This window comes from Diadema antillarum, unplaced genomic scaffold (genome assembly GCF_040938485.1).
Source record: "Diadema antillarum isolate AM-2024a unplaced genomic scaffold, OU_Dant_1.0 scf00000057, whole genome shotgun sequence".
In the NCBI taxonomy this organism is placed as follows: domain Eukaryota; kingdom Metazoa; phylum Echinodermata; class Echinoidea; order Diadematoida; family Diadematidae; genus Diadema; species Diadema antillarum.
Window position 1 is genome coordinate 933,249 of NW_027270946.1, and position 22,850 is coordinate 956,098.

Consider the following 22,850-nt stretch of genomic DNA (forward strand, 5'->3'; position numbering starts at 1 on the left):
TATTTACTTGACATTAGCCACCGGTATCAGAATAGGTCCATTTTGAATACGAGGAGAAATGGTGTTTGTATGGCTGATATTCTTCTCCTCCGTTTTCATCAAAAGAATCTATCCAGGCCTTCAAAAGGCTATACAGTGACATTTGAGGAGAAATACATCTTTTTTTCCCAGTAACATTCGCGACAAAAGTCAAGTAACATTCTTATACGTGTTGCGTCATCACGTTATCCATATATAGCCAGAGATAACAAAAAGGAAGAAAAACACGCATAAAGTTGACTTTGGCAATATATCCTCTACAGTTTTCTAACTTTCACTTCTTTTGTTTTCAAAGATATTTTGGGTGTAATGAAGCAGGCCAAACTACAGATCAATGTAAACCCTTAATAGCATCTAACAAATTCAGATCTGTCAAAACCAACGAAATCAATTTCCCCGACATAATATGGCTTTTGTGACAACGCATTACATACATTATCCTCATTCAAAAGGGCAGCGTTAGCATTCATTTCTTCCATGTGCATTGTAATTTTTTTCCCATCTGACGGTACAATAACTATAGACCTGTTTGTAAAACCAGAAAACAAAGCTGTTCTGTCAAGTCATTGCATCTGTCATGCCATTTATTTTCATGCATATGAACATAAGTTAATCTTTCTCTGACCAGCCTACAAAGAAAAGAAAGAAGACTGAGACCAGATTCATCAAGACCAGGGTCTTTAGCCATTAAAGAGATCTGGAAACTTGCCATGACGGCGGTCAAAACAAACTGAAGCCCATTCAACATAATTCAAACCTGCATGACAAGGTATTTTGTAATCACGGCGAGAAATCACGAGAAGCTTGTTGCGGTTGCCATGGCGATTTTTCCTCCGAAGGGACAGGCAGCAGGCGGAGCAAGTGTGCGTGAGTGGTGACTATTCACAGGCAAGTTTGTTGTCGAAGCTGCTTAGGGCAATGGCGAAGGCCTGCACGGCGCAGAGCGGATAGCTGTAGTCCATGGTGAAGACTTCCTCTGCCACGCGGCCAAACTGCATGATGATGTAATCCACTGGGGAGAAACGGGTGTGTTGGGGGTTAGAGGGGACAACCAAAGCGATACCATGAATGCATCGACACAAGAGTGGAGACAGGCCATAGTCTCACAAAAAGGCTATCATTGTCAAACTCTCACTTCCATGGCGTGCGAGGATTCATTCCCCTGAGGATCTCACATGCCAACTTCTCCAATCAATCGTGCATATATCTAACATTCTGTCACAAAATGATATACATTTTACACAAGCAAACGATCACATTTACAAATCTCTACAAAATCAATTTTTCTTTCTGGGCAGACAAGACGGGTAATGCAAAGATGATAGCGAGCTAAAAGCCAAGCCAGCCTTGGAAAACAGGTTTCAGTTGGTTCCTATCACTGACTATATTACCCTAATATCGCCAGTCCCCTATCACAAGTTAAAATATATCAGATTTCTCTTTACCTTAGCGTGATTTGTACAAATGAAATAAGAAAACTTTCCTCTTTGTCATTAGATAAAGTATCAGAATTACTGCAAGTGTATTGCATTACCATAAAGCTTATTACCGAAGTTGATGGAAGAACTCAGAAATATTAAGTCCATGCCTTCTACAATTGGAGGTAAACAGGCATATCTGCTTACAGCATTGACTCCATTTAGGTTAGGACTCCATGGCAATGAAAAAAAAAAAGTCTCAAAATGAATAGGTTTGAAAGAAACAAATACATGAAGGTGTGAAAGTGATACACCTGTTGCATTTTGCCATTCCAAACAGCATTCAAAACATACTTATAAAGAGGAAAATTGTGAAGATGATGGTTGGCTCAGTAGCAGAGGATGAAACACAAAAAGGCCTCATAGGAACCTCACAGAGTGGCCATACTTACAGTCATTGTCATGCACAATCTGAAAGTTCTTGACAGAGGCCTGTGTCACCCTCCCATGGAAATTGAGTACATAGGATTGGGTATCTGTGGGTGAGAAGGGCAACATACAAGAATCATTAGTCCCCAGTCAGGCTAGTGAATACATTCTCACAAAGGCCGAAGAAGTCAGTTACTTCTCCAAATAAGTGTATTTAAATCGACAGCTCTCAAAAAAATAAAAACATCGAAAAACTATGTATCATTCTACAGAGGAGAAAGTCATCTTTTTTACATGTGTAAATCACTGGCATTCAATTCACGCAACAACTACATTATTCAATAAAGTTCTAACAAACAGATGGCTGCTTTTTCAACTACAGGATATCCTGTATGTGGTCTCTGTGCAGGTTTCAGCTAAGTATGAGATTATCCTGTATCTATCCCGATATGGGCGTAACTATTACTTTGCCAGGACTGGGCTTATTGTGCAATGTATGGGGATCATGCAGAATCAAAGACACTAATAATAATAACAATAAATAAAAATTAAAAAAAACCCAGAAATGTCGCTATGGCGACTGATGCCTCCGCCATAATGCATGATTCTCGCAATTGGTGTATAGTACAATGTCTTCACAATGTGTGATGACAGTTTCACATAACTGGCAAAATATTGAAATGACAGGTTTGTCAGAAATATCTTGAATGTTCACTTTCCTTGAACTGGGTTTGCTATAATTGCCTAAGAGTGCAGGTACACTTATGGGGAATTGAGAATTTTTACGTGACTTCTGACCGACCCTTTTATAAGTTTATGCATGGAGTAATTTTCAAGGTATGAAGAAGGAGTGTAATTACAGTACAAAATAGATTTTTTCTTTTTGCATGTAAACCTGGCCTTTGACCCTTAACCTTTGACCTTCGACCTTCTGGCTGGAAATTTCCCAGAGAATCTCCATTAGGTAATACATGTATATATTAAGTTTTAAAACTAATAATGCAAGCATTGCATATACTAGTATATGAGGTAAATAGCAAAATTTTGAGTTGACCTTGACCTTTGACCCATGACTATTGACCCATGACCCCTAAATTCCCTAGATAATCCCTGCCAGTCAGTACATGCGTATGTACCAAGTTCCATGAAGATACATTGAACCATTTGCGAGAAAAGTGAAATTGTAACATTTTCACCTAACCTTTGACCTTTTGACCTTTGACCTTATGACATAAACTCTCTCTGGAGAATCTTTACGCAGTAGTACATGTCTACACTAAGTTCCAAGAAAATACCTTCGGGCATTGCATGGATATGGGGGAAATAGTAATATTTTTAGCATTTGACCTTGACCTTTTGACTTTTGACCTCTTGCCGATGTCACTAAAATCTACTCAATTAATTGCCCCATCATACAACATCCTTGGACCAAGTTTGGCGAAAGCTGCTTCATCCAGTTTTGAGTTATCACGCAAACAGATAAATTTTAGGATTTGACCTTGATCTTTGACCTTTGACCTCTTGTCTGATTTAACTACAAAACTTATCAAGTATTTGTCCCATCACACATCATCCTCAGACAAAGTTTGGTGAAATTTGCTCGATCCAGTCTTGAGTTATCGCGTAAACGGATACAATTTCATGATTTGACCTTGACCTTTGACCTTTGGCCTTTGGCCGATTTCACCCAAAATCTAATCAGATAATTGCCCCATAATACTTTATACTTGAAGTTTGGTAAAATTCCAGTTAATATTACTCAAGTTATCGCGTAAACGAAAGCGGACGGACGTATGTACGGACGTACGGACGGACGGACAACCCGAAAACATAATGCCTCCGGCACCACTTCGTGGTGGATGCATAAACACAGTATGACCAGGTATCTCCCTACAAATTATATTACTATATTGGCATCCTGTGAAAACTGGAAAGCATTCACTGGAAAGAGCTCCCCCCCCCAAAAAAAAAACAACAACAACAACAAAACACACAAACAAACAAACAAAAACAAAAACAAATTCAAGATCAGGACGAGTTTATGCATTGCAATACTTATCATGAGAGTCAACAAAATTGTGTATTTGTGTGTCTACACACAGGATTTAACGGCTTTCACATTGCACTGCAAACATAGATTTTCAAAAACAAATAATTTTGTGTGTGTGTGTGTGTGAAAAGAACTACTGTGTATTTGCATCAAGGGCATCCAAGCATGCACTGCAACACTGGCCACATACCGTCATTCCAGACCGGCGTCTTGTTGTGCAACTCTAGAAGGTTCTCCATGTCTTTCCTCTTAAACCTCTCCAACATGGATTCTCGCTCCTGAAAAGGGCAAAGAAAGACATCAAGGAAATGACAGCTGGAGAGAAGATGGGAGGGGAACAACAGCTGTAGAGGGCAGACTACGTAAAATTTCTGTGATCACAGAGAGATGTTGCCATGCCCCTTTTAGTAATGGCAAACTTGGCTCTGCATGCGAGTGCTCTGCGCAATCACAGAACAATTGTGCTGGGCATATTGCCAGTCAGTACTCTATAACCTACAACTCATCTAGAACCTCTCAGCCTGAGACCCACTCAGGATTCGGGAACAAGTATTTTTGCTTGCTCAGTATTCACTGATCTCAGATATTCAGTCTTCTGATTTGGGTCCATGACAACACCTTTTTATGTACATCATCAAATGTCAATAGCATGTTTCCATTTGGAAGAGTATCTGTGACTAAACTTGATACCCTTGAAGGGATATGTCAATCATGGCAACACAACATTTACTCATGCAACAATTGCTTCAGTCTTATTTTCTCCAAGGACTTAGGGTTAGGGTTAGGGGTGTGATAGGGTTTTAAGTTTTGTTTGATGTGAAGATTAGGACTACGGTTAGGATTATGTTTGTGGGTAGAATTTTTGTTTGGCTTAGCGCGCAGATATTTCAGGGAAATATTGTCGTAGGAGCAAATGACATGGAACCATCAATCATACTCACATTCCTTGGTTTACAGTCCACTCGCTGATGGTCTAGGCTCATACCTGGAATGATGACAGTCATCTTGCGGGGTCCCTTGAAGCCGAGCACATTTGTGTCCTACAATACGAGGCAAACACTGACATGCTTGATAACAGGAATGCAAAATAGCAACGATAAATTACCATATGATTCGGCACGCCGTACTCCGGGGTACCGTTGTAACCCGGGGTACAGCGTTTTGTAGTGCCATCTCGTGTCCATTATCATTCAGTTGAGCAATGTTGTCATGGTGACTTTTTTCATCATCAGCACCGGCATCTAAATCGGCGCGGCGATAATGATCCCAATGCCGATTTTCCTTCCATGTCTACTTGTGTAATCTAATCACAATGATAACAAAAATTTCACTGAGTATCTATTCAAGAAGTTATCTTTTTTTTTTTACAGTTACGTTTACCACACAATCATTAGATAAATTACAACAGAGCATTTAAATGAGAAAAAAAATCATTATTTGCATGCATTAATTCACAAATTAGAAAACATTTTTGTGCATAATAACACTTACAATTGTTTCTATACATTTTTGTGGTAACCCAGGATACAGTGCTGAAAAAAAAATCAGCAAAATGGCGAATTTTCATTTGGTACCCCAGGGTACCAAATATTGCATCATATATCCCACGCAAATCCCCTTTTAAAAGAACCATTCATGAGAAGATGAAACGGCTCAGAGTTTTATATTCTGAAGAGGTCTGGCAGCGAAATAAGATCATCGTATAATGCTCACATAGTAAACGACAGCCAGTTCATTCCGGACATTGCTTCCGTCGGGTAGCGCCCCAGGCTTCTCAGGGGCGAGGCCACCATCATATATCGTGAAGTGGGTGCCCATGAAGTTGGCTCTGTATGGCAATAAAACAAGTTGAGTGACAGTTACTACCATGAGTGAAACTTTACTCAGTAGATACAAAAGGCAATGGCTCATCTGCAAATAGTACCATAACCTCATGATGAAGAAATGTCACAGCTACCGTATTAATAGCAATACTACTACCATCATTACCACTCTAGTGACAAGCACTGTCACACCTACTACTACCAGGGGGGTGTTTCATAAAGCTGTTCGTAAAGTTATGAACAGCTTACGAGCGACTGGTGATCAGTTCTGATGTGCTATACTTATCAGAATTTCCGAAATTCAGCACAAGAATTAACTGATCACCAGTCGTTCGTAAGTTGTTCGTAACTTTACGAACAGCTTTATGAAACAGGGCCCTGGACTCTTATTACTACAAGCAGGTAGTATATAGCAGTATTCGTAGAAGTAGTTGTAGTAGTAGCTGTAGTTATAGTAGCAGTAATAGTAGTAGCAGCAGCAGCAGCAGTAGCCGAAGTAGTAGCAGTGATAGTATTAGCAGTAGTACTGATTGTTATATCATCACCATCATCGTTATCATCATAAAACTCATCAACATAATCATCATTACAAAACTATCATCATCATCATCAACATACCAGTAAGACCAATAAAAACTTCACTGAATAAAGGGGGGTTTTAATCTAACAGTGTTCTTACCTAAGCTTGCCTACAAAGCTCTCTCCGTCCCGCGACAGGTCTGTGGGGTCAGTCGACATGAGATAGTTTGAGGTCTTGCTCTTCTTACGCCGCCTAGCAGCCAGCAAGAATTGCTGTGAAAGGCCAAAATGAACATCGACACATTACACACACACATACAAAAAAAAAAAAAGAATACTGAGGCATTAAAGCAAACATGCCTATGTCTCACTTTTGCCGTGCAGATGTACATGATAATTTGTCAGTTGAGAACGATAAGGGCGTTAAGGAGCCTCAAACACTGTTGTTTTAGTGGCAACTCAACACCCTTATCATTCTCACTCGACGAAAATGATATTCATGAGCACATTCTTCGTTATCGCATAATTCCTACAGATATGCAAAAATTTGTAGATGTACACAAACATTCTCCACCTTCTTCCATTGATGGTCAAGTCTGTGCATCATGATGTCAGAGTAACACTATTAAGGTATTGGCATTTACTTTCAACCTTTTTTTTAAAACCTTCATATTGACATAAGAGACTCCAGTAGCAGTAGGAGCATGCAGCTCAGAATTTTTAAACAAGGCAACGTCGTCAAATTGTGATTTTGATTTAACTCACCTTCCGGCCATCATCCCTCTCCATGTGTAGGTAGTACGTTGGGTAGACACTGCGATCGACACCTTTCTTGTCACGCGTGATGCGACACCGTACTGGTTGTCCCTGGGGTGCTGGAGCCAGTACGAATCTGTCCAGTTCTGCTCCGTCGAGGGCACCACCCACAGCACCCCCTGAATTTCCACTGTCTGGTCTTGTCTGAAATGAGTGACAATAAATACAATTATTAAAGGGAAAGTCAGAAGGACAGCTGACATACAAAATCTATGTCAATCACTTTACCCAACAGACAAACAGCTGCTTAACATGCAAAGACACAATGTTTGATATGAAATGATCATCACATTATTTCTGAATTCAGTATCATCAAAAAGTGCAAAAACATATATGCACACTATCATGATATGATTTCATGAAAATTCTTCAACACTCAGAATTTGTCACATTTTGATATCTCAACTGCCAGAAATGTTAATTTGGAAGGGAAAGCATAACTTTGAATTTCCAAAAAAGGTGATTAAAACAAGGAAATTAGTAAGATGGATTAAAGGGAAATCCTGATCCTCACTACAAAGTCCTGCCTGCCAGCCTCTCTTTTTGGTTCTACGGCAATTACCCCCTGTACAATTACCCCCGATCCTTCCCCTGACCCTAATCTTAATCATGAACCTAATCCTAGCTCTAACCCAGACTCTAAACCTAAACGTAACAGTTACCCTAATCTTTACTTTAACCTTATCACTCACCAGTATTTAGCCATGGGCTAGATACCCTGATACGATCCTTCTACAGTATCTGAAATTGTAACCATGCTTACCTTCTTTTCCTGCACTGGCTGAGTTTGTGTCATCCCACCTCCCACTGCAGAGAAACCCGACGTATTCACATTCTGCGTTGGCTGCTCATAGGGGGTTGGAATTGTGCTGTAGGGGGGTGGGGGAGGGTTAATATGGGTGGGGGCTACCACACCCTCTGGTAGGGTGGAGGTGGGTATGTCATCGGGATCTTCAAAAGGCACTGTTCCCGAGATTCCCATGGCTTTCAGCTTGCGCTCTGTTTCTGAATGCACAGACAGAGAGACGGACATTGGACTTCAAGATCCATGGAACAGAATAATCTCAACATGATTGCTTCTTACTGGGAAGGGACAAGGTGTTATCAAACAGCAGAATAAGCCTTTGACTATATTTCACTCTTTCTTCGCTTTCCATTTCCTAGTTTAGAATTATACGGAGTTCTGAAAATGTGAACACTTTGTGACAGTGTGACTTTGTAAATTTTTTATGGTGGTAGATGGTATACAAAAGTAACTCGGCAGACAGTGAAAAAGAAGAAACGCAAGTCAATGCATCAGTCAGCAATGGTATACATAGAGTTACTGTCACCATGTAACTGTGACCAGCCCAAACGCGAAGCATTCAGGTTGTGAATGTTTAGCATTTGGTGTCTTGTATGTGGTGGTATTCTGACATGAAATTAAGCTTTATAAGTTGAATTATTTTGATTTGAATATGTATAGATGTAGGTCAATGTTCAAAAACTCACAACGGGTAAAATCTGATTCCTTGAATAGTCCTTTACTGTCCAAATTGATGATTTTTCTTGATTGGTCAAGCTCATTACAATGTAAACTTCCATGAAATCTCTACACTTCGATTGCATGAATTACCTAGGCAATTTGGAACCTACAATTTGTATGCGCATGTGCCAGCCGATCATCACCTGTACATCAGCATGGAAGACATACAAACACCGGAGAGCTTTATTGTGAATTGCAGAAAGAAAATGAATGAAGAAAAACGTCTTTTCAAGACCATGGAAACAGTCTGGATATGTGCAAGTTTAGTGTCAGGTACATATGTGACCCTGCATCACAAAACGAACACAAAGTCGCCAGACATGAAATTTCAGTTAAGAGTACATTCGGAAAGAGCAGACTTTAAGCTTTAAAATGATGCATAACTCAAATGGAATGGACTCTCCTAACCTATCTAATTATTGGAAAGAAAGCACACACTTGAGAAAAGTCTGAACTGAGAAACGAGGCTCTGAAGTACAGTGTCTATTCAAGCGCTAATTTTTTACCAAGCCGTGCTGGCCGTGCGATGAACAGGACAAAAAACAGGATGTAAACCACCAGAGTAACAACTAGAAATGTCGCTACAGCGACTGGTTATACCCCCGCCAAACAACATTTCATAAGCTTTGGTCAAAACAACATTTCATAAGCTTTGGTAAAAAGACTGAGTTAAATCCGCAAGATCTTTCCTTGATCTTCTGCCATTAATATGCCGTTACCATGGCAACGTACTTTCGGGTACTGTCGAAAAATGCGTCTTGCACATCTACAACCAAAGGCACACATCTGTACCAAGTTTCATGGAAATTGGGCAAAAACTGAGGAAGTAGTTTGCAACACAAAATTTTCCATCATTTTGGCTCATAACATGTGAGCTGTTACCATGGCAATATACTTTTTGTCACTGTCAAGAAATGTGTCATGCTGACCTATATCCTAACACAAACATTCAATATGAATTCCATGAGAATTGGAAGAACACTGATGAAGCAGTTTTGCCATGAAGCATTTTGCCCTATATTTTACCAATAACATGCCGTTACCATGGCAACGCACTTTTTGCCACTGCGGAAATATGTGTCTTGCACATTAACATATTCAGATGAACATCTGTACCAAATTTCATAAAAATTGATCAAAAACTGTGGGAGGAGTTCGCGACGCAAGATTTGTACCCATTTTTGCCCATAATATGCCGTTACCATGGCAACGTACTTTTGGGTACTGTCAAAAAATACGTCTTGCACATCTACAACCCATGGCACACATCTGTGCCAAGTTTTATGGGAATCGGTTGAAAACTGAGGAAGTAGTTCGCGACGCAAGATTTGCAACGGACCGACCGCCCGACCGCCCGACCGCCCGACCGCCCGACCGCCCGACCGCCCGACCGCTCCGACCGCCCGACCGTCCGCTGATTCCTATATACCCCCTTCAAACTTCGTTTGGCGGGGGTATAACGATGAGGGGATTATCAGATTAAACTGAAATTAAGCATGCCTTATGAACACATTCTGTCCATAATCAATGCCAACTTTCAAAGCAGTAGCATCATCCTTTCAAAAGTTATTAGAGTTAAGTTAAGAGTGTGTACAAGGTTTTTAAGAAATGAAAAGGGGACTCTAAAAAAACACCTAATCACACTTTTCTACCAAAAATCTGTTCGAGATAAACTGCTAAAAAACACACTTTCCTGCTCGTTTTATGATCCCAAATTTTAGCACAACGTAGGAGAAGACTTGCTCTTTCAGAAAATATGAAAAAGTCAAGATCGGCTAGGTTGACCCATTTCACCTATTTTCAATCCTCACACAAAATCAGTGTGTGCGACTTTTTGTTCGTTTTGTGATGCAGGGTCACATATCAGATATAAACATTTAAACACAAGCCTATTGCTGGTGAAATGGGGCACTTTCAGAGGTGCCCGAATGTATGTTTTTCTCAATGTACGCAAATAGCACGCTATTCATTCAGGGTACTCCCACATCGGAGACAGTGGAGCACCCCAGGGTTACTATCACCACTAGCCAATGTAAGTACTGTTGTATTCTAAACACGTCTGCATATAGTTCTACAAGCATGATATGCTTCACAACCTTTTATTTACGTCACCAGCTTAATAATTCCTGCTGCGCTGTGCCGCACTGAGCAGAACACACGCTTTAAATAGTGCACGTATGCAAACCTTAAGTATGCGCAGATTGAATTCACAAATTCATTGACCCTGTATGCCAAAAGATTAAAAAAACTGTTCAAAATCCATAAAAATGCCCAGATCACTACCAAAATTAATCCTCTTATATTCTTATGTCATTACCAACTTTTTCTGCAAGTTTCCTCCAAATCCATTCACTACTTTTTGAGTTCTTTCGCACACAGACAAACAAACATACAAACAAGCCAAATGCCAGCAAAAACACAACCTCCCTGGTGGAGGAAATAAAAAGATGTAGCAGCATACTACAAAAATGGAGGTTTAAGAAATATGAGTGGGGTCCCAGAGAGAACTCCTCCAGAGTACACTCTAACGAGGGGCATGTTATTGTAGGAGCTGAAATTTTCGCGTACAGATATTTTCACGAATTGCTACTTGGAGGACATTTTCGCGTGTTGTTAATTTCGCGGTTGCGAGGGTCTAACTGAACTAAGTTATTTGCGCGTGTTGTTACTTTCGCGGATCAAAGGCGATTCACGAAATTCGCGAAAATAAAACCACCGCAAAAATTTCACCTCGTACAGTACACTGAACATTTCCAGTGAATACCTGTTGTTTCCTTGAATTTTGGTGCAGCCTCCTCCTCAGGTGATGATGATTCCACAGTGAGGACCTGTACCGTCGTAAAGGAACCCGAATTATTGAGGGTGTACGTTGATGCCGGGCCATCGATGCCTGGTGAGAGACATATGAGAAGGTCGTAGAGATGTGAATGTGAGATGATGATATTTAAAGTAAACATAAATCACTAGAGAACACCATTGACACAATACGTTGCTGTTCACTTGGTACACACAAATAAAACGTTAATTTGCCATCATTTTGCCCATGCACAGCCCTGGCCACGCGCGTACAAATGAAACACACGTACATGCTTTCATGTAAAGCAGAATGCGACAGAACTTGGTTCATTTGCAGCAAGTCAGAAACCTGGAATCATTATTTCATGTCACCATAAATGGAAACCATACAATTGCTAATTTCTGTGAGAATATGAATATAATATGTTTTTTCTATAAGTCTTTTCTAAATGACCTAAATTTTTATCACATAAATCTTAATCAAACTTATATCTAAACACATGTACAACGTATGAAATTGCATAACTCAAGCTGCATAATCAGCCACAGATCTGAAGCAATCACCGTACACATGATTGCATCGGCATTTTTCCCCTTGGAATAAATAAAAATTGGATTTCAAGTGTTGACGCTTGTCTGATGTTCCTCATTATAATTTAAAGCGAAGTTACTGCATGAATCTACATATACATCAAGATATAAGAGTAAGCAATGAAAAATTACCATGGACACATGTAATCTAATTCTGCTGACAACTTGATTTCTAGCCAACGCTCAGAGCAGAAAACTTTTCGAGCTCTCCGTTTACAGCAAGGGGATTAAGATTTCATGCACAGGATGGCAGGAAACTAAAACTGCTTCTGATCAGTAAGGGAGGGAGGGAGGGAGGGGTGGGGTGGTACCGTGTACACTTGAAAAGCGAGCGTGATTACCAGGACCTCTCCAGTTGTAATCTAACTATGATACTGTGTACCTGACAGCCTTGTCGAGGTGTGGAGAGCAGACGTAATTATGTCTTCAAGCGATAGTGGGATGGAGTGGGAATCGGATCACTTACTCAGGGGGCCCAGGATTGGATCAGATTATATTAACCTAATAACAGGGGGTACACATCTCCCAGATTTACGCAAGTGAATAAGAGCACTCGCTGCAATATCTAACTTTCAAAAAGAAAAATACAAATTCTACCGGGAAAGGCAAGACTGATTGATTGATGTATTCTTTACTTAAATCTGATAATGAAGTCATACATTTTCCAGACTTACAGTGTATTGATTATGTACAAGTGACTGGGGAAGATACATACTGTCCTGAATACATGCTATGTGCTATGCTCTAGTGCAGATCCTGGATTCCATGGAGTTGCATGAGAAGTCCTCTTTTGAGAACTTTTTTCTATCCTTCACACTGGTAATCAAAATGCATCACGATTCATTGGGTTTTTTTTTTTAAATAAACACTTGAAAACATGTGAGAACCTTCTTAAGAATCATCTCTGAAAACCAAGAGCAGGAAAGTAATCACTACTGCCTGATTATCCATTCAGACATTCAAGCAAGACTTCACAGAAAACCTTTCAGATACTCAAGGCTAAGCAGGCTATCACTCTCAGATTGAATTGGCGGCCCAGTCAGGCACTTGTTGATATCTGATACTAGAGGCAAGCTGCAGCTGTATACAGTAGCAACAACAGCAACAAAAATCTCAATCACTTGGGCCATGATAACTCACTGGAGGCTTCATTTTCATAACTTTCACTTTATATTTAAAATCTGAAGGGCTTTCTTGCCATAGGTTTTGCACATTGCCGATGCCAAGTGCTTTTGCGCAGCTTTATTTGGTGATAGCACGGTACTAGAAAATCTTCTATGACATATGCAAAGCTTGCACAGACAGCAACAATGATTATCTATTTTTATATCAATATGTGATGATTTTGAATTCCTTCATATCTGCTTTTGTACACACTTCTGCAGATTTATGAGCATGCTGACACACAGCAATAAAAATAAGAAAAGAAAGAAAACTATATATATTGACACATCATGAAAGCAAAACTAATTTTGGTGGTTTCAAAATGGACAAACTGCACACAGTAAGCATGCAAACTGAATTTCAGAAATGCAATTTTTAATTTATAACATACAGACAATATATTCTCATTTTGTTGGAAGAAAAACAATCGTGTTGGCAGCTCTGTTTCAGAAATATTGGAATGATGATATTGGTACTGCCCTGGCCTTAAATGATGTCATTGACATAACGCTGTTTGTTTGTTTTTTCAACAAAAAAAAGAAAAGAAATGGAGCATCATAAAAGGTAGGTAATTGTAAGGTCATTAACAATGCTTGATGAAAGTTGGTAGGGACTTGTCGTCGTCATGGTAACAATTCATCCAGTACAGTGCTTCACATTAGTTGTCGCTGCAGCGAGTGTGTACATGCACACGCATTCCCCTTGATATTCAGCAATGCCATGTTCAAGTGATGTTTAACTATGCATCATGATGCTCTTTTTTTTTTCTGGATATTTGATACAAATGTACACATGACATATATAAGAAATTCAGAATGCCCCTTGCGCAGCAGTCCTGAATTGGGAGTGAACCGGACAAAGTGAAGGGTTGCATATGAATTGGCCTTATCATGCAGCTCTCCCCATCCCCCCCCCCCCCCCCCCCCACCTCCACAGTACAATGTAAACTGGGTCATTGACAAAGAGGAGGTTTCTATCTACAAGAAGCAGCCAGAGTCATCCGAATAAGCTCCATTAGCAAGCTCAATATTTAAAAAGAGGAAGGGGGGGGGGGGGGAAGGTTCTGGGGAGAAGAAGAAAAGTGAAGGACTACTGTAAAATGCTAGCTCTGGATTTATCACAGCCAAAGTGGCTGAAATGTCACATGTCAGACGCCAGCTAAATTCAGACCTGTGCTGTATCTCATTGTCTTCTTCATCACCCACACACAATAGGAATATGATTTACTGCAGGGTTGTTGTTTTACAAGGAAATTGATGCATTCAGATTCAAACTGTACATAAGTGAATGACCTTCTTGTCAGTTTCAAAGAAAGTGTTAACTCAAAAAGAGTGTTTGACCTAGACGGATTATTTTATGCATTTTTGCCCCATCCTGACATTTCTGCCATATGTGAACTCAAAGATTGCATCATATTCTATTGCACTATGACATTTAACAGTGCTATAGTCGGCACAGCTGCATGCACATTTACTGGAATATCTCCACCAGTATGTTCAAAGGATCTTGTGTGCCATCAAAATGCATCACCTGTTTTCATTTTGCACCTTAAACCCAACACTTGATACAACAATATTAAAATGCCGAATGTGCCTATATTATGCAAATTCAATAATAAAAGTCATGTGATGTAACAATGCGAACATATTGATGGACGTGCATGTCGGCTCTCCTCTTATTACTCATCATGCATCACAGTCTCTTTCGAGACTTCTGAAATAAAATCTGTGATGTCTTTTTAAATTAGCACACATGCTTGATAAACTACATCCAGAATTTTATCATTTGAATGTCTGTATAAACTGGCTTTTCACCATCATCCACCTGAAAAAGAAACAACTGACACAAGACGATGGCTTGATTTGCTTCATTATGAGACTCTTGTATAGGCCTTACTGTAGCACAAATTATAACTTCCATTAATTTCATGAATGAATAAGAAATCCAAGTAAATGTGGACATTCAGCACAAACGCAATTATAAATTACTGATTCTAGATTTTTGATTTTACAGATTCCATACATAGCAAAAGAGCAATCAAACTATACTGAAGAGTGTTATCATCAGTCATGGATTGACAAATAATAATGAATACCTTGAAGTCCTTCGCTCGCTGACGAGCTGTGTGTGGGAGACACCAGAGGGCGCACTTCTTCCGGGACCTTCCGCCGCGTCTTGCCTCCGGACCCTTGACGCTCCTGGTTGGGCTGTACCATCAGCGGCTGGTTGTGCCTCTGACGCTTCTCTTTGAGCAACGCACGCTGGGGGGCAAAAATTGGAAGATGTGTTGTGAGAACCACAACTACAGCATCATGTATACCTCAATACTTTCTATAAATGATATATCCTGATATATAGTGTGACAGCAGCTTTTGATACAGTAGGTACACTACCAGCACACCGACAATCAGCTCTCATGATTTATACATTCTGCAATTGTCACATCGTAGACCAGCAATGAAATCATTTTCTTTCTTTTTTTCCATTTATGTCAAACTATTTCAATTGATTGCAGTCACCCTCTTCTCATCACACACACACACACACACACACACACACACACACACACACACACACACACACACACACACACACACATATATATATATATATATGTACATTTTGAAATAAAAATAAGATTTTTGATTTTAACTTCTTGACCTTGGCAAGATCTTTCCCACCACCATGCAAGTGAATTTATTACTCATAAATCTTGACTCGCATAAGATTTGATTGCATTTATTTGAAATAAGGCGATAAGTTTCAAGCCTCTGTCACACACAGAAATTTTTATACAGGTATAGTCAGCTGGACTGACAGATTATATAACCCAAAACAAGACTATCACAGAGACTCCAACCCCAAGCACCTTCTGATCTGGAGATTCTCCCACCTGAACCCCTCGCAAACAGGAGACTCCAACTTGATGTGCGCGAAGTCCCTTGGGTCACTATAGGGTTCTATAGATGCTCTCTCGTGCTATCTCAGGCTTATTTTCAACATACGATGGCACTAAGTAAGTAATAATTCAATGAATCAAATCATATATTTTGGCTTAATAAAACTTCATTTCATATATCATGTGCAGATGCTATACATGCATGTGTATTTTGAAATTGACTGGCATCTATAAAACCATACAAGCGGGAGACACAGAGCCAGGGCGGGAGAAATTAAATCTCAAGCGGGAGAACAGGACATTTTGTGAAAATGGGTTTTCGGCAGGAGATCTCCCGTCGAAAGCGGGAGAGTTGGAGTTTCTGCTATCACTATGACTACAAAACACAGATGTGAATGCACACTGTACGATTGTACGCATGAACCCCTTTTCCATTCTACTGTATACACAGCATTTCAGGCAATGCAAGCCACAACTTCAGCATGAATGATGATATGCGTATTGCAGCAGCCCTCTTCAAGCATTGCATTACATGCGCTCAAAAGGAAGATCGCATACAATGTAATTCTCTGTTTAGTAGCTCCATGGTAATGTAAGCTCTACTAGTAACAACAACAACAAAGTGGTGGCTGAGACAATTGAAACCTTGGTCATAGCGTCCAGCATTATAACATGCTGCTATTTACAGCTTAGTGGGAAATATGACTTTGATATTAAACATCACTCCCCCCAAAAAAAAAAAAACAAAAGAAGAATCTCCAAGAAAATGCTTTAATTTCTTAACTACAAACATGTCCTTGACTAACATGGCCACTTAATCTGTGAGTAGTGTCATATTAGATCTGAGCAGTTTTAAGAGATTATTATGAAAATGGAAAGGACTTGAATAGCAAACTGCTACATCTGTAGGCAGACAATCTCCAGCACAAAGTGTTTGTAATTTCCTGCATCGAATTGAAAGACACACCCTGATTATGATGACCGCGCTTGAAAAGACGGTGCAGGTATTAACGTGGAAGATGAAGGCTGAGCAGCCGAGATCTTCCCTGAGGGGGCCTAAACCTAAACGGAGTATACCCACGCTCATTGTGATGCCAATCAGCGACAGATGTTTTGATACTACGGTGGAAAGCTGATGATCTGTCTACAATTTTGCAGTGATGATCTCCCCCCTGGCTTAGTTCCTGATTGGACAATTCCCGCCGAGGATCACCACGGCGGCCGAGCACATCGCGGCTAATTTTCCCCCAAGTTTGCGTCGTGGGCTGGGATTAATTTTTCTCGAAGGACAAGGAGCCATTGCCTGAACCACCAATAGCTCGTTACCAGAAACTCAAGGTTTATGGCCAATCGACTAGATACACAACTGTCATACAACGCGGTGGAGTGAGTCAATTTATGTGCTGCATCCACAGTCCTGCCTTCTACTATCCACAACATGCAATGAAAGAGGTAGCCTTTGCAATGATGAACAAGCTAAAAGTAAAGAGAAACATTTTCAAGCAATAGAGCTTTACCTGTTTCTCAAGTTTCTGTTGCCGGATGGCATTAGGGGATGAGGAGTAGTCATCATCCATGATGGCACCGGGAGGTGCCCCGCCCCCAGGGCTCCATTCCTGTGGAGGTGTGGATGTCCGATGACTGGAAAGAAGAAAGAAAGAAAGAAAGAAACAAGACGGTGATATTGGTGTACACAAAAAGCTACAAGTCCTCCCTCAACACTGAGGCACGACTAAACAATGGTCAGCAGACATTCACAAACTTGTTGAAACATGTCCACAATACAAAAATTTCCACAGATGTTCATCTGCATGGATTTGGGGTTTACAACAGAAATAACCACATCTACATAAAACACAAAATCGATGTAGAACAAAAGCCTCACTACCTACTGTAGGTATGCTGCCTGCAGGGGGTGATCAGTTACAGATGCTGGCTTAGGAGAGAGGACAACACAAGAATGTATCACGTACCATGAAGTTCACTGTTCATATTAAGCATTTACGGCAGAGATTTCTTCAGCATACGAAGTCTTGATTACAGCAGATCAGTTTCACAGAAAGCCATGCCCCCCCCCCCCCTCCCCCAAGAAAAAAAATCAGAAAACAAATTCAGGCTTTTGAGACAGGAACAAACAGTCCTTGCCCTACAAAATATGGCAGACTCTCTTAAAAACATAATTTCTGATATTTCTTATCTTTTATAAAACAAGAAGGGTGTGGACGTTCTATTGAAATGGTCTGTGGTGCTTTTGTTTATTCTGCTTCTAACCTTTCGATTTCATTTACCAGGTGAGGTATTCCAGGATGGCCTTTCTCGATCACAACCTTCTAGTAAACTGCAGCGTGGGCAGCGCAGACAGGAGTTGATCATATCTCCATTACATACAAATTGCATGAATATCATCAAACCTGAATCCTAAATCAGCCTCACCTGAAACTGTATACTCAGCAGCTGCATCATTCAAAATGATCTCTATACGTTAACTCCCTGCAAAATATTACATAGCACCTAAATACACATGCAGGATATAATATGATTTTGCTAATATCAACAATCTAATCTATATAATTCAGAATAGTTTTATTCAAATATCAAACAAATAAATGAATTCACAAATAGATGTAAAACTAAATGAACAGTAAAAGTAAATAAAAAAAAGGTAAAAGTAAATAAAAAAAGGTTAAAAAAAAGGACTGGTAAAATTCTTTCACTGCACTTGGTGAAATGATCATCTCGTTATCCCATCTGACTTGCGATGGCAAATTAGAGCACAGCCCCTTGAGGATTTATGATTAATAACCTCTTTATCGAATGTGAATATCATACTCCTTGCTATTATAGATGTTGACTGACCATCAATCATATCTCGCGAGTCAAAGTGATTTTTAGGACCAGTGCAGGAAATGATGACAGACAGACACACACATGATACACAAATGATTCTGCAATTCATTTTTCACACATTACCTTCTGTTTCTATTTTGTGATAACACGTATAGATTAGTCTTGCACATTCAGGAAACCACTCTCTACCCCCCCCCCCCCCCCATCTTTCTCTATGTCTCTACTGTTCAGTCTTTCCTTAGGGGATAAAGAAAAGAGGAATGTATGGTTTGAGGTACCATGGAGATGCTCTTTAAAAGCACTTAACTCTTCACTCACACAGAAGCTGCTAAACTTGTTGCAAATCTCATGTGCAAATAAAATATCTTGTGGTTGGCAATCCACCTAGAATTACACCCGCTCATTTTCTCATCATCATTGCAGAACTGGGATTGGTGAGAATAAATGGCAAATGCAACTCTGTCATTTGTCACGTACTGTAATTAAAATGAGGGGGTTCGCTGCTAATGGTGAGAAGTGGAGGTCTCACACCTGCTTGTGCGACAAGTGGCAACCTCTAGTGGGAGTTGCACTGGCGACTATTTGATTTCTCTTGGCATGAAAGACTGACTGGTACTGGTAGCTAGAATTTACTACACTACAGGGATCAAATCCATAAATTCTAGCAGGTTTGCCAAACTTTGACGAGTCTGCCATTGGGTTCTTCCATGAAACAATGACTGGGCTTGCAGTCATTTCCAACAACTATGCATGGCAGAAGGGCCTTTATACATAGCATAATGTCAACGGTACCATGCTAGGGCCCTTCTGCAGGGCACATGACTGGCTTGGCTGCCTGTTGTCGCTGCCACGACACTTTACAGTTGACAGTCATTATGCTATTATCACCTTGTGAATATTAGAAAACTGCCAATTACTGTAGCACAATGCTCTTAAAAAAACAAACAAACAAACAAACAAAAGCTGAAATTCATAGCCACTGCCCGCACTACAAAAGTCTATTGCAGTTCAAGCACAAGAGTGACCCTGATGTTGAATGTTACCTTGGAATCACGCACACTGCAAAACTCTGAAGACAGACAGCTACTGTACATTGTATCCTTTAAAACTAGCATTCCAGACTTCTAGCACATGGTCAGAAGTGATGCAAGTTCAATGTAAAACCCTGCTGTGGATCGCATTGCTCATGAAGAAACTGAGGACTCAGAAAAATGTATACACAAAGGCATCTAGTGAACATTACTATTCTGATAAATGCATGGTGAGTGGTCTGTAATACCTTTAATGCATGCTTTATTAGTGACAGACATGACGTGAGCAATGCTTCAATTTATAGGCCTTGCTGTATTTCTTGATGGTGGGTACAATGTATATTTCACAACGTACTAATTACTGTGAAGTATTTACTAAAATGAGATTAATACCTCTAAAAAAAATTTTTTTTTTCAAAAATTTTATACTTGAGACTGGTCACTTGTACAGAACGGAAGGAAATTTGGGAATATTCATGGTAAACTGTGGCTGCACGTCTTTTTTTTTTTTTTTTTTTTTTTCTTTTTTTTTTGGGGGGGGATTTTTACGACCAGTACCAACTTATTCAAAGAGATGGGCTACACTGTTTTCAGTCTACTAATACATTATTTCAATACCTCTTCAACTGGAAACACTGGCACTACTGTACATTCTAGGATTGTCTGTCTGTCTGCTGAGCAGTCTGCAATGTGTAGTGCGTTCCACTTTGTTATCCCCAAGATAATTTGCTTCCATGAAACAATGGATCAATATCATGCCTACAGGGTCAGCGAGATTGCTCTTGTGACCCGTTATGATAAATTGAATGAAAACGGCCAACGGGCTGGAAGAGGCTCTTTTAATATTGGCAATGAAAACACACAGGAGAGGGGGGAGTCGGGGAGAGGAGGAGAGACGGAAGAAATCCTCCGGGGAGAGAGCAATTTCATCTTCAATAAAGTCAACTCCCAGCTCGGTCCCATCAGCTGTCATGGTTGCCATGCCAACCCCTCCGCTGACAGACAAAAGGCAAGTGTGCATAAACAGGCACAAGCGGCTGTACGGGGGCTAAATTGGCCTTTGCTCCGCCGGCGAAGTGCGTTCTGTGTGCCACGTGAAAGTGCTCTGTGCAGTAAGCTCAGTCAAAGTGACCATTTAGGGACATTGTCAAACAAGAAAACTGGAATTGTCACCTGAATCTAACTGATCAACATGATTGATTGATATGCATAAGTGTCAAATCATTTCCTCTGTGCTATGATTTGTGATCCTAAATTGAATCGCAAAGTATGGGAAGTTTTGGTGGCAACTGGTGACATAAATTGTCAGGGTGCAGAGTCAACAAGGCATACCCAGTAAATTATCAAATGGTCTACATGCTTGTAATATACTGGGCAGTGATTGGTCATTATGCAATCACACGACTAATGTAGCAAGGATCAAAACTGCTATATTGTGTGCAGTGGCTGGTCACTTCAGGCACCTGGGTACCGGTAATTACATTTCAAGAATTTGACTGACTGCTGATAGGGCTAGAATGAAATGATGTGAATTTATGTAGACCGCTTGATTTGACAAATACTATCTTGCATGAATCCGTATAATATTGTTACACTTACAGTCAATTTTAGGCAATTGGGAGTTACATTTTCCCCTTGAGACAATATTTTCCCTCAAAACTGCACGCACTTGGGAAAAATATTATTTATCTCTGTAACAGCAAAATGCAACACAGGGGGTTGTATCAAGCATTACGGTGTATATTACACCTCTAAAAAGGCACTACCTGTATACATACTGTAATGTCACATAATCAAACATTGACTGAGATTATGAAAGCTCTTATTCATTTCAAACACAAAAAGGAAAAGTTTTACCTTGTATGAAAAATGAAGATGAAAATAAGTGAACAATTTGAGAGCTGTTATACACATATCTCTTCCCTCTCTCCCTCTCCCTCTCCATCTCTACATCCTGCATTCTCACAAGTCCTTGAAGATATACCGCCAGCGCAATGTGTGGGCCAGGTATAATGGTAAGTAGTTCAAGTAAAAAAAAAAAGCCAACAATTTTCATGCAGATATTGCATTCAAGTCAACAACTGCAGTTAGTTTTTTTTTTAATGAAAATATTAGAATTAATCCTGACAGACCAGTCTTACTGCTTTGAGCTGCATGATAGCCATCGTAATGCTCCTGGCAACGCAGTGAGATACAAACATCACCAGATGCAAATTGTCTGTCATTGATAAACCAGCACGCTTCCTAGTCCTTATCACAACAGATCTGACCCTCTCAAAAACACAGAATGAGAAAAAGAAGAAGAGGGGAAAAAAAACCCCTCTCGCTTTGTCAATGAAATTTGATTTGCTGCTATGGTTACCATGGTTTTTCCGCTACAAGATACGTCATCTTCATACATCTTACACTCTGCCCTTCTCCCCCCCCCATCTCCCCCCCCCCCCCCATCTTCTCTCTCTAGAGCTCTCTCTTTCTGTTCTTGTCATAGCAAGCTTCATATATCAAACCTTCGATTGAGGGTTGGTTTTTCCCTGTTGGGAAGACAGTCTTTACAAATTGTCTAAAAACAGTGTCTGCAGAATTGTTGTATCCATTTTCTCCTCTGAAATCCTTTAATTGAATTCTGAGAGCATCACCATAAGAAGGCATGAGACAAATTACTCTCGTACTTTTTACGGGGCAATCTCCGCAAACCTTAGATATCCATCTGATATGATATTAACTTCTCTCCTTAGCTTTAATGGCCTTCCTGCTAGCCCTAATTTACATGATGCCCTGTACAGTCACTATCTCTCAATCTACTGCTGTGGCAGCAGTATTTAACTAATAATAGAATTACCTCATACAATGCACGTGGTGCTTTTTACAATATCGAGCTTTAGCAGTAAACGTCATCAGAGTCC

General features: G+C 40.1%; 1 protein-coding gene across 1 annotated transcript; it reads right to left on the minus strand.

Annotated features, from left to right (window-relative positions):
- Positions 1-742: 742 nt before the first annotated feature.
- On the minus strand, positions 743-17,704 carry LOC139715848 (tubby-related protein 3-like). The gene is made up of 11 exons (XM_071627383.1): positions 17,587-17,704; positions 15,266-15,431; positions 11,384-11,509; positions 7,858-8,099; positions 7,044-7,238; positions 6,439-6,551; positions 5,650-5,764; positions 4,878-4,976; positions 4,127-4,214; positions 1,910-1,993; positions 743-1,051 (listed from the first exon to the last, which is right to left on the minus strand). Exons 1-11 carry the CDS (start codon positions 17,644-17,646, stop codon positions 918-920), a joined length of 1,422 nt encoding a protein of 473 aa, XP_071483484.1. The 5' UTR covers positions 17,647-17,704; the 3' UTR covers positions 743-917.
- Positions 17,705-22,850: the final 5,146 nt, after the last annotated feature.

Excerpts from the sequence above, each read along its gene's own strand:
- LOC139715848 (XM_071627383.1), bottom strand. The coding sequence starts at position 17,646 with ATGGATGATGACTACTCCTCATCCCCTAATGCCATCCGGCAACAGAAA. Across the intron at positions 7,239-7,857 it reads AGCCAGTGCAGGAAAAGAAG|ACAAGACCAGACAGTGGAAA; the intron begins GTAAGCATGGTT and ends CACTCATTTCAG. Across the intron at positions 1,052-1,909 it reads GATTGTGCATGACAATGACT|TGGATTACATCATCATGCAG; the intron begins GTAAGTATGGCC and ends GTTTCTCCCCAG.